The sequence below is a fragment of the Drosophila yakuba genome, chromosome 3R (assembly GCF_016746365.2).
Source record: "Drosophila yakuba strain Tai18E2 chromosome 3R, Prin_Dyak_Tai18E2_2.1, whole genome shotgun sequence".
NCBI lineage: Eukaryota > Metazoa > Arthropoda > Insecta > Diptera > Drosophilidae > Drosophila > Drosophila yakuba.
In genome coordinates this window covers 15,788,041-15,799,911 of record NC_052530.2, presented here as the reverse complement: position 1 = coordinate 15,799,911, position 11,871 = coordinate 15,788,041, and the positions used below count along the sequence as shown (strand labels likewise).

Below are 11,871 nucleotides of genomic sequence, written 5' to 3'. Positions count from 1 at the left end.
GAAAAATGGCCAAGAGAGCGACAGAGAGAGAGAGAAAAAGAGAGAGCTTGGGGCCCTCACACACCCACACACCTACAAGCTTAGAGAGCGGGAGAGCGAGCGAGAGAGGAGGTGGCTCCACTCTTGGAGCCAAGCAGGTTTTCGGAATATCCACTGAACTATTGCTGCGCTGCTTTGGCGCAGGCGCACTGAGCCACGTGTGCGAGTGAGACGCCAGCTGTAATGCTGCACTGGAAGCACAAGCTAAGGAAGAAGAAGCAGTCGACCTGGCCCCACAAACTTTTTGCGGCTTTTTCCAACGCGACACTCGAGCTAAAACGCTCAGCGTGAGAGCCACGCAGCGATTCGCCGACGCCCCCGCCGAAAATCAGGAAAGAAAGAGAGGGCCAGAGAGAGCGAGAGAGAGGGTGCGAGCGGCCAAGTGGAGCCTACAATTAGACGCCTTTAGAAGCTCCATAATGCTAATGGCGTTGACAGTGCTCATCATCATCGCAGCGCGGCCACCGCAATCGTTTCGTTACCGGGTAGCCGGCATAACCGTTAACCGTTAACTGTTGACCGCTGACTGCTGACCATACCGCCAACGCCAACGCTACCGTCAATCGCCAATAGTCAATCGCCAACCGTCAATCGCCGCCGTCAATCGTCCAGCGAAGCGGTACGGTCACGCTCCAACCGCCGCGTTGCCGCCGCTCCAGTTACAGTTACAGTTTATCAATGTCACGCCGACGGATGCCAACCGCTGGAGCATCGCAGATACAACGCTACGTAGCTATATAGCTATAGCTATCTGATCGGAAAAACAGTGCGTGTGTGCTTATCTGATATCTAGTATAACCAGTAACCGTTAAACGCGATCGTGTTCCATAGCCCCAACCCATTTATTGGGAGTTTCGATCAGTACACCCCCTTTTTCGGTTCCGTTTCTGGTCAGTTTGTTAGAAAATGCAGTAGGAAAATGTGAAGAAACAATTCCAGTCAAGAAACATTTTTTAAAAGACTTCAATTTCTATCTCCTTTAATTTTATCAGAATTGTTACCATTTTATCTTAGCCCTGCAACATTTATATGAGTAACATCCAGTTTAATATTCTTTCGGAGTAATTGTAAAACAATAGCGAGACTAGAGATACGGTCAATAGGGAGCCTTATCTAAAATGGAAACCAAGGAATCAAAGTGTTCTTATATTCTCCTTCGACTTGCAGAGACTCCGAACCGGGAAGTTTGAGAGGAGGAAAAGTGTTTCATTTGTTTTTCCAATCAACGAAACCCCTACCAAATGGTCACCTGCGGCCGGCAAACGTTCAACATGCTGCCCATGGCGCCGACGAGTTCTTTTGTGAGCAGCAGCTCCTCGGTGGCCGCATCCTCGACTTCCGTTTCCGCCAACAGCAACGTTTCCGCCTCCGCGGGCAGCAAGCCCAAGCTGGCCTTCAGCATCGACTCGATTGTGGGCGATTCCTCGACGAGATCGGCTCCACTGAGGGTCAGTGTGATATCCTCGCCGCCGCCGCGCAGCGAAAGTCCCGCATCGCCGACGAACACGAACAACAGTGGGCGCCGGACGCCCAGGGGATATATCTACTGCCGCCGGAGAGATTCGTTGGACAGATCGCGCAGTCCGCAAAGATCCCCGGTCAGCCGGTCGCCATCGCCTCCGAGTGCAGGTGGCAATCCGCCAGCGGCGGGGAATACTCAAAAGTCCGGGGATCCACCGTTGGGAGCGGGTAATCCTCCAACCCTCATCCGTCCGCTGCCTCTGCCGGCGCCAAATCTAGCTTTAATCGGGAACCGCACCTCACCGAACGCCATGGCGGTGCGAATGGCGGGTCCGCCCCACCCGCCGCCGCAGCCACCGCCGTTCCTTGCCGCCCAGTTCCAAATGGCTGCTGCACTGGCTCATCATCACCAGCAGCAGCAGCAACAACAGCAACAGCAACTTCCGCCCGTGCCAACTGGACCGCCACATGGTCCGCATCCGCATCTGCCACCCGGCCAAATTCCAATTGGCATCTTCCCCGGCGGACCGCATCCGGGACATCCTCCGCCCCACGGACACCATCCGTTCGGGAGTGCGCCGCATCTGATCCGGGATAGCTATCCGCTGTACCCATGGCTGCTCAGCCGACACGGACGCATTTTTCCACGCTTTCCAGGCAGTAAGTAGTCACTCTGTTTTAGATTTGGGACATATTCAGAATATCTTAAATGGTTCTATTGTTTATTAAATTATTTTATATAATCTAACCGGTTCAGATAAAATAACAGGTTTAGCAGGCATTACTTTTAAATATTAAGCCGTTTAAAATAGGTCTTTAATTAAATTTTAATTTTTATGCCTAATAAAGTAACAATTATTTGCAATAGGCTTGCGCTAATATTTAACACAGCTAAAGTCAGTTATTGTGCATATCTGTGAAATTTTCACTCGTTTCGGATAGTAAACACCAAATAACTAAATATTTTGCACAACATTATTTTAATTTATATTACGATCTTTCTCATGTATATATTTATGTTTTAATTAGAACAATAGAATATTTTTAAAAGGTAGAAATAGTTTTCTTTTTCTGCAGACAGAAAGCCCCCCGTTTGCTGAATTCTTTTCGCTTAAACAAGTTTTCCACATTATAGCCGTTTCAAATGGCCGTTGAGTGCTGCGAGCCGAAGAGAAAAAGAAACCACAACCACACCTAAAGTCATATTCGAAGCACAGCACCATTATAATAGAGAGGACCTCAATCAAGCAATTATTCAGTTATCGCTGTTGTTGCCGCGCAGCTCCATATAATTAAAGTTAAATAAGCAAATGGCAAACATTTATTACAAGTTAATTAGACGTGTATCGGGCTCATCATCATCATCATTGAGGGGAGCGGGACGGAGAATGGGAGCGAGTGGGAGCGAGCGGGCAGGAGAATGAGGAGAGAACCGAGCCCATTTTGATAACTATTTCCAAACAAATTACATTTTAATTAAATTGTTTAAACAACATTACACACATCGTTAGGTCAAGCAGCGTACCTAAATGGCCAGCCAAGTGTGTGAGTGTGTGTTTAGCGCTTATTTACTTTATTTATACTCTTTTTCTTCCCCGAAATTACCATTAATGGCCGACAGACGGCGCCAGTTGCTCATGTGGCGGGCCCATGCGGCGTATGAGTAACGTACGAAAAGTGCAACCAGTGAAATGTTAATGCGTTTTTAATTGAGGTTTTGGGGCAACCAAGCAAAGAACCGACGAATGGTAAAAAACTGCCAGATAGAAGCGAAGAGCCACGCAAAGAAGGGCAAAGCGCATCTCAACAAACATTGTCATTTATTACGGTTTAACCACATTTTCCTACCATTCGCTGCTCTCATAATTACCATTTGAATTTCCAGGCCATGTTGATGTCCGTGTTTTTTTTTTTTGGCTGGTTAAATATAATAATAATTTTCGGCACACTCACACGCCTTTCACCTGCTTAAGTGTACATGTATCCCCGTTACGCCTTAATTATGTTGTACTCCGTTTCATTATTTTCTCCCTTTTTACCTTTTTCACCTTTTCCCCATTTCCCGGCGCTCCCTCTCTCTTTTTTCTCACTTTTCTCCGCGCCGCCTGTAATTTTCGCTTGATTTATGAACGTGAAATGTCAATGTTTCGCATAACGATTTCATTAATTGTAAATGTTTTTCATCTCCGTTTGTTTTGTAACTCGTGTGAGTAATACCAGGTTACATGGCTTTGTTTTTCTTCCACTTTTTTTTCGATCTGGAGGGAGATAATGGGGATCATCGCGATAGCGACGGTGATGATACGTCAGTAACTCAATTCAGCTTGCACGTGCTGCAATTTCTGGGTGTTGCCCTCTAATGCAAGCGTTGAAGTTCTGGGAAAACGGGTTGAATTAACTGGGTTCTGATCCTTATTATGGAAGGCTTAGATAGAGAGCACTGTAATTGGACAAGCTGCTTTGAAATTCCCTTTCGTAAGGCAAAGGAATTAGAAGCTAACAATTATTGCCGCTCATTAATATGTATCTTCTGAAATGTAATTAATTTAAAGTTGTATTATTTAGTTTTATTATATTTATTATATTTTCATTTGATAGGTATCGTATGAAAATATATACAAGGTATCGAATTTTTACGAGGCTCCAAATTTATGGATCAGAATTAAAGTAGTTAATATAAGAGCTTCCTCTTATAAATGAGCATTTCAGTAGAACACAGATTTCCCCTGTTCAAATCGATTATCCCAACAAACCCACAGAATTCCATTCATACATCCCGACTGCAAATGGTCATTCCCGTCAAATCGATCATCACATCACAACATCATCACATCATCCCCGTCTGTCAATTCATTTGATTTCAATTATCGATTCCGAGTCAATGTCCTCGGACGCGGGACATCCGAGGAATGCAATAAATTAATGAAAAAATCATGAGAGCATAAAAATTAAGCCCTAACTCGATAAAAAAGAAAGCAAACACAATTGCACATAAGTGATAAATAATAGGGCGCACAAAAAGGCCAGGACAGTCGAACAAACGAAATCGAAACGATACGATCCGGCACTTTCAGCATGGGCTAAAAAACAAGGTACTCTCGAACCTCTATACATATACAAAAAAATGACAGCTGACAAGGGTGTGAGCCACTGCAAAAACCAAAAAAAAAAACAGAAAACAGAAAACAACAACTTGGCCAGCAGAGCGGACACATCAATTAATTGTCAATTGCGCGTATTTTCGCACGGCGGTTTCCTTTGTGTCCACAAAACTGCAGAAAAAAAGGAAAAAGTGGGAAAAACTACACACACACTTCATTGAGAGCTGCTGCGGAGCTAGAAAAAATAATTAAGTGGCCATTGTGAGCGGCGGCATTATCAATTATACAGCCTCTTCTAAGATACAGTCGTGTATCTTGTATCTTGCAGCTACATTGTTAGCTGTCAAATGTAACAAATGTCAAGCGATCGTGGCTATAAAAAAAGAAGAAGCCGAACTAGATCACTCTGGATGCTACCTCCTGGCAATCGTTTGTCAAGTTCATAGCAAAAACCAGGCACGCAGTCAGTCCGCCGAGTCAGTCGCATCTGTCAGATACGTGGATACATGGCCATCAATGGTGCGAGGCTGCATTTATGAAGTGTCGAATTGACAAGTTCCCATTCCCATTCCCAGTCCATACCATTCGCTCTTCCCTCTTCCCTGTTCCCTTTTCATTGTTATTATTATTTTTTCCAGCCCGGCAGTGCTAACAAGGCACAATGCTCAAGTCACAAGATACATTTCTGGGGTTGTATCTTGCATCTAATGGCTGCGCGCCCTTTCTCCTTGTATCCTTTCCCTATTAGCTGTTTATTTTTCCAATGGCTTAGCTTCTGTTGTGTTGTATTTTATGAACGGACTTCCTGCCTCCGAAATCGATTCGATTTGGCTATAACAATATTGATTTTGTAATTGGCACACCTTGCGGCAGCCAAAAGATCCTTCAGCTTAGGCTTGTTCACTAAATTATATCACAACACGGCTGGTTTGGGTTGAATGTTTGGCTAGGGAGATCAGACTTGGCAACTTTGGAAGACATAGAATGTTAAGATGACAGTTTTGGGGGCAGTCAGAACGATCAGGAAATTGGTTAACCACAGGATTATGCTGAGGTCTTGTTGTTATTTTTATCACCGGCAAATATCAACATTGATACAAAAACGAATGTATGATATGGGCATTAAATTAATGTATTTTCTAAATAAGACTTTCGTCTTTTCCACTCTGAAAATAGATTTTTTTTAAACCATAACAATATACCATATACAATATACAATATACGGTTTATACAGAGAAAATGTTTATGATAGCAAACAATAAGTAGGCACTACATAATAATATGATTTATAAGATACATAGAGCTAAAATTCGCTCACTCCAACTTTCGTAGGGTTCCATTATCCAGCACATACCTGTGCCCCACCAGAAATCTCAGTCGAATCTCGCACAGTAGCCTGCTGCCTCATATCAATATTCAAATTGTGGCTCAATTGAAAATTTGTTAACTTGGCGCAAAAGCCAGGCTGCACATGGTTTCAAGGTGGGGATTGGGATTGGGACTGGGATATGGGATGGGTAGGGGGATCTGGTCTTCCAGAAATCGTGATAAACGTCAAAATATCACGTTGTGCCGGCTGAAGGAAGAACAATGGGTCCTCGGTCCTGCAAAGAGGCGTCGTTGGCGGCTTTTAGGAGCGCTAAAGTGTTCGGCTTGGCGTCCAGGCCGAGAAAAGGCAAAGGCAGCTCCTCTTGGCCAGGGCCAATTGTTTTGGCCTTATCAGCGATTCTTGGACATGGCTGGAAAAAAACACAGCGCCGAAAGCGGCACGAACCAGAAGCCTTTTGTGTTTTTTGCGCTGTGTTTGGCGGGCCATGTCTGGAAATTTGTTTATTGTTTTGTAATGAGCGTGTGCAACATGTGAGTGGCCACTGTGTGCGGCATCTTTGCCCGCGGCATTCGCGGAATTCATAATCAACAATTTGAGGCACAACGTCATCTAATTGGCAGAGCCGCCAGCGAAGGATGCCGCTTCTCCGCCTCTCAGATGGGGTACATAAGTACAATGTTATATGAAATCAATATATTCGATGGTAATTCAATTTAAAATAGTTGTATATGTTCTCATGGTAATCTAAATACTTACTTGTTGACTAGGTCTTTAAAAGTCTGTTAAATTAGTAGATTTATAGATTGTTTTTACTTTTTCGAGTTAAGTATTATGTAACCATTGCACTTCAATAAATATTTTAGGCGGCTTCCAAGGCAATTGCCTAATTCATTTCAAAATGCAAAAATAGTTATGTAGGATTTTACTACCAAAGTGTCGTTAAAATGTAATTACACATATAATTCTTTCAATAAGAAACTTTAAATATTCATGTGCATCTTTGTACCGAAAATCAAGAAAAACCACATTCCTAATTTTAAATATTTAAGGTAAATTAACATGAATTAAAAACTGTTCAATTTGTGATTATTCCCTGAACATTAAAATTTTATGGAATAGTTGATATTATTATACATTTTTCGAATAGCGTTACAAAATATTAGCTAAACTTATACCGGAAATAATAAATTTCCAAGCCTCTGACTAAATAACTTGGCGTCCAATCAGCACCCATTAAAGTTCCAACTGACTCCCGATCTCTTGCAGATTTCCTGTTCCAGCCATTCCGCAAGCCGAAGCGGGTGCGCACCGCCTTCTCGCCGACGCAGCTGCTCAAGCTGGAGCACGCCTTCGAGGGGAACCACTACGTGGTGGGTGCGGAGCGGAAGCAGTTGGCCCAGGGACTTAGCCTGACCGAAACCCAGGTGAGATGGGCCACGCCGGGTGGCGGCCGCCCTTAATGCGCATCAAATTCAATAAGCACCCCCAGTTCAACCCCTTCAGTTAGGGGCTAAGTGATTGCATGTCGTCTGGTCGTTAGCCCAAGAAGTGCCGGAGTTACTGAGTTATTAGCGCTTCCAGAGGGCCTTCCAGGGGCTAAGAGCTGCGCAGGGGCACGGAGCACTTGACTGTGCACCCTCGAGGGCATAACTGGGAGGCATAGCTGGGAGGCAGGCCGTAAATAGAATTAAAGGACTCGTTAAACTTATTTACGGCTCGCCAAAAAAAAGAGAGAACCAAAACTTAAGAAGCCAAATGAAAGGGTTAAAGAACCTCCCCCAAAAAGATTTCCCTGAGTTCAATTGCTTCCCGAATGTGCGCTTAGGAAAATATCTATACTAGACGGGGGTTAGAATGGAGAGAAGGTCGATGTGCTGGTCACTAAAATGGCTTTAAATGTTAATTGAGCAATTAAATAGCAAATAGTAGAGCAGTAAAATAAATGTGCACTTGAAAGGACAGTTAAACTGTTTAACCTTTAATATAAAACTAAAAGAATACCTCTTCGTTTTGTGTGCCCACCAGGTTAAAGTGTGGTTCCAGAACAGACGCACCAAGCACAAGAGGATGCAGCAGGAAGGCGGCGATGGCAGCGACACCAAGAGCAACAAAGGCAGCTCCTCCGGCGGCGGAGGCGGTGGCGATGGGGAGGACGATGCCAAGCACGATGGGTCGCAGCACAGCTACGAGGATGCAGAGGATCCGGAGGACGAGGACGAGATCGAGGAGGACGACGAGGACGAGGTGATCGACATGGACGACTACGGCAGCGAAATGGATGCGGAGGAGCACCAGCGGCTGCGGGAGCAGTTCCAGCAGCAGTTGGCCCAGCACCAGCAGCAGTTCCTGCAGCAGAATCCGGGTGAGGCGGCCACCCTCAGTCCGCAGCAGCAGCACCAGTTGCTGCAGCAACACCAGCAGCATCTGCAGCAGCAGCACCAGCAGCAGCAGCAGCACTTCATCCAGCAGCAGCAGCTCTATCTGCGGGAAAGGGAGAGGGAGAGGGAAAGAGAGAGGGAGCGGGAGCGGGAAAAGTCCCGGGAGCGGGAAAGGGAGCGGGAAAATCAGTAACTAATAGTTGGCCATCAACTATCTCCGCTATTTTGTGTTCCTTTGACTTCATGTAAATTATTTGTCAACTGTATAGCATAATTTTAATTGTTTACTACTTAAAAAATAAATAACAAGTCCAATAAATACAAGAAATCAAGTTTTTGAAGATACAAAAGTTGAAATATAGTATCTAAATACATCAAACACTTATTGCCCTCCACATATGATGGCCATTTACCGGCAAACTCTGTGCCATTGCATGATAGACTCATTACCAATGCACAACAACTATCGATCGATCAGCTGCCAAAATATAACCAATCAAGGGGCCAAAACGGTGAAAAACCCGCTAACAAGGCTTTTCCTTTATTGAGTTGTTGATGGATGTCCTCATTCCCGGCGAAAATTGTTGTGTGCCAAACGTTGACAGTAAAAAGTGCAATCAACAATTACGAGTTACGGTCTCATAAGGCGGCCAAAAAATAAATGTCAGTTAGCAGAAGCCGAAAATTGATGGCAAAAATTGATATTCGGAATGCAAATGATTGCCTATAAAATATACGTATTTACTATGCAAAAATAGCTTCGGGCTTACATACGAGTATGCGAGTATATGCATATGGGCCGGCAATTTGGGCACATTTAAAGCGAAAAGCGAGCTAAACCCAAAATTAAACTGACAAAACGGCAGGAGATCACCGAGTGGCCCAAAATATATGAGCCCCTTGGCGATGGCTTGCCGAAAAATAAAAATTCAAAATATATAAATAAATTCCCCGCTTTTTTGATATGGCAGGCAAGTTCCAGGCGATCCGGCGAAAAGTTCAAGGTAATTGCCGTTGTCAAAGCAGCGCAACGAAAAGTGGGCGGGCACCGTGAAAACTTGGCCAACAATTTATGGGCCACTTGACTACAAGCAAAGGGTGTTGAGGTTGCACGCGAGCAATCACCAGAACACCAGAGCTGAAAAAAGCTGAAAAAAGCCGAGCTTCCTCCACCACCAGAGTGCCTGGAAAATTCTCGTATTTTGCATAAACGATGTGAGAATTACTTAATTGCAGATGGAATGGGCCCACGCCCACCCAAGCAATTATATATGTCGGTTTGCTCTGCGTTTCCTCTGTGGGCCGCGAATTTATGAGGTTTCGACTCGACCCACAAAATGAAGTTGTCTACGGCGAGTTGCAGGTGTCTCAGCCGCTTGCCACTCGAGTGGAATTTCCAGAGCAATGGAGGGTGGTCTTCAGTACGGAGGGTCGGGGTCACCAAGCACTGCACTTTGTTTGCCACTTTGAAAGCTGCACTTTTTGGCAAATATGTGCCTTCATTAGATAGCAGCTTTGTAGGTTTTGTAGCTTTTTGTCCACATGTTACCGGTCATGTTGGTCAACTATTAAGCTGGTAAGTGAAAATCGCGAACGAGTATCAACCTTTCCACCCTTTCGTTTCACAAAATGATATCAATAACACCTTTTATGTTTTTCTGATTAAAATATAATTATTATACAATTATTAATTATATACTTGCAGTTTACTTCAAAATTCTAGATCTGACACTGTAATACTTTATTTTTCACATTTAACTTTCATGTATTAACCAAAGTTAGTTCCTGGTCTCTATCAAGTGTATTGGATAATCGACTCTTCCCCTGCGTTTCTTGGCTTTTCCGTGGGCCAACCCTTTCGTTTGATTTTGGCGTGTCTGCCAGCCGCGATGACGAAGACGAAGACGATGGCGATGACTTTGAAAACAAAGCGAAAGGGAAATGGCTTTCAGCCAAGCCACTTGGAGCATATTAAGGGCGTCATTAGTTCCCCAGGCACTGCAAATTTGACAGGTGAAAGGAGTGGGGGCGACGGCGATTGAAGGGCCTGACACTTGCTGCAGTGCAGCAACAGCAGCAGGCACAACAACAGCAACTGCAACTGAAACAGCACAGAAGCAGCATTAACCCCTAAGGCGGCAAGTAAAAGTGATGTGATGAATCAACCTTTAAATATTTTAACTTTAAAACCTAGATTAAAGGCATAAAATTATATCCTTTTTATAACAGATAAAATAATCCTTTACAGCTCTTATAAGATCACTTGAAAAAGAGTTTGTCAAAGTAGTAAAAAGATTTCAGTACTTTTACATATTTATTAATATTTATATTTATATAAGTCCCATTTTGTAAGAAAGAAAAAGCTTAATCATTGAAAGCAGCAATTTGATTAATGTTTCAAAAATTTTTGTTGCACAAAGTAACCTTTTAACTTACTTTGAAAGGGTCATAAGTCGCCCATTGGGTGCCAAAGGGTTAACAAACTACGAACGTGCTGGCAACGGCGTAGGCGTCCGGGTTGTTATTGTTGTGTCAGGTTTCAGCTATTTAGCGGCAATTTGTATGGGAAAAGTTTGCCAAATGTAAACGGAATTGCAGTTTAAACCTCATTTGGCGCACATCGTGGGCGGTCGATAGGAAAAGGCGACTGCAATACCTGGAACAGCAATAAAAATGGTACGTTTAATAATTGCAAAGTGTTTTCTATTCGCCTTCGTTTCCAGGTCGTAAATCAGCGATTGTTCAGTTGTTCAGTCAGTCTCGGCTGGCGCCTCCTGCCCGAACATAAATTGAATTGAAAGACTGGGGGATCGGGACTGTAACTTGGACTGCGACTGGGCCAGGGCCAGAGTAGCGAAGACTGGGCCAAAACCAAAGAGCCCAAGAGCCAACGAGCCGCAGATGCCAGCCGGAGGTGGAGGCGTCAATTGGCAAATTGGTTTCCATGTCAGCCAGCAGGAAAAGTTAATTTTCTCGCCGCCATAAATAACACCCTGATCGACTGGAACTAAGGCACGATCGAAGGCATCAGAGGATCTCCATCTGCCGATCGGGAATTGGAATAGAGGATTGCCAATGCCAATGCGAATGGGAATGCGAATCTCCTCTGGCAGGTGAGCATGGGTGCTGTCCGTTTCGATTCCAAATGCAATTCCCTCGCAGCTCCTGCAGCCACGTTTTTAATGCTTTTTTAATTGGAAATGCAGAGCAGCACGCTGACGACGCCTCAAACTGCCAGTTTGCCATTACATAATTGCAATTTAATGATCGCGTCTGCGAAAAGTCAACAAACATTTTTCAACACACATTTACATTTGTACTATAAATGCAATGGATGCCCCGAGGCACTGTTTTTAATAATTACTCAAACACACTAGTTTATTTAAAACGTAAAATAAAGCAAAGAAGTGGTTAAGTAATACAACTTCGTTACGACACTTGAACGAAGCGCTTTTAATTGACTCTCTTAATTGAACACTTTAATAAATTGCCAATTAACTGAAAGTGGAAATTGCACGGCAACTATCAGGGAAAACAATGGGACTATCCATTGCAAATAAAG

General features: G+C 44.0%; 1 protein-coding gene across 2 annotated transcripts; it reads left to right on the top strand.

The window, feature by feature from the left end:
- The first annotated feature begins 319 nt into the window (after nt 1-319).
- LOC6537020 (homeotic protein empty spiracles) lies at nt 320-8,639 on the top strand. 2 transcript variants are annotated; one of them, XM_002097551.3, is made up of 4 exons: nt 320-805; nt 1,207-2,160; nt 7,198-7,355; nt 7,957-8,639. In XM_002097551.3, exons 2-4 carry the CDS (start codon nt 1,281-1,283, stop codon nt 8,500-8,502), a joined length of 1,584 nt encoding a protein of 527 aa, XP_002097587.1. In that variant the 5' UTR covers nt 320-805; nt 1,207-1,280; the 3' UTR covers nt 8,503-8,639. The 2 variants fall into 2 exon arrangements, with proteins under 2 accessions (XP_002097587.1, XP_039231814.1); XM_039375880.1 differs by lacking the exon at nt 320-805 and adding an exon at nt 827-929.
- The last annotated feature ends 3,232 nt before the right edge of the window (nt 8,640-11,871 follow it).

What these genes read in the sequence shown, in the direction of transcription:
- LOC6537020 (XM_002097551.3), top strand. Translation starts at nt 1,281, where the DNA reads ATGGTCACCTGCGGCCGGCAAACGTTCAACATGCTGCCCATGGCGCCG. An exon ending in TTTTCCACGCTTTCCAGGCA is followed by an intron (nt 2,161 to 7,197) that starts GTAAGTAGTCAC and finishes GATCTCTTGCAG; the next exon opens with ATTTCCTGTTCCAGCCATTC. An exon ending in TTAGCCTGACCGAAACCCAG is followed by an intron (nt 7,356 to 7,956) that starts GTGAGATGGGCC and finishes TGTGCCCACCAG; the next exon opens with GTTAAAGTGTGGTTCCAGAA.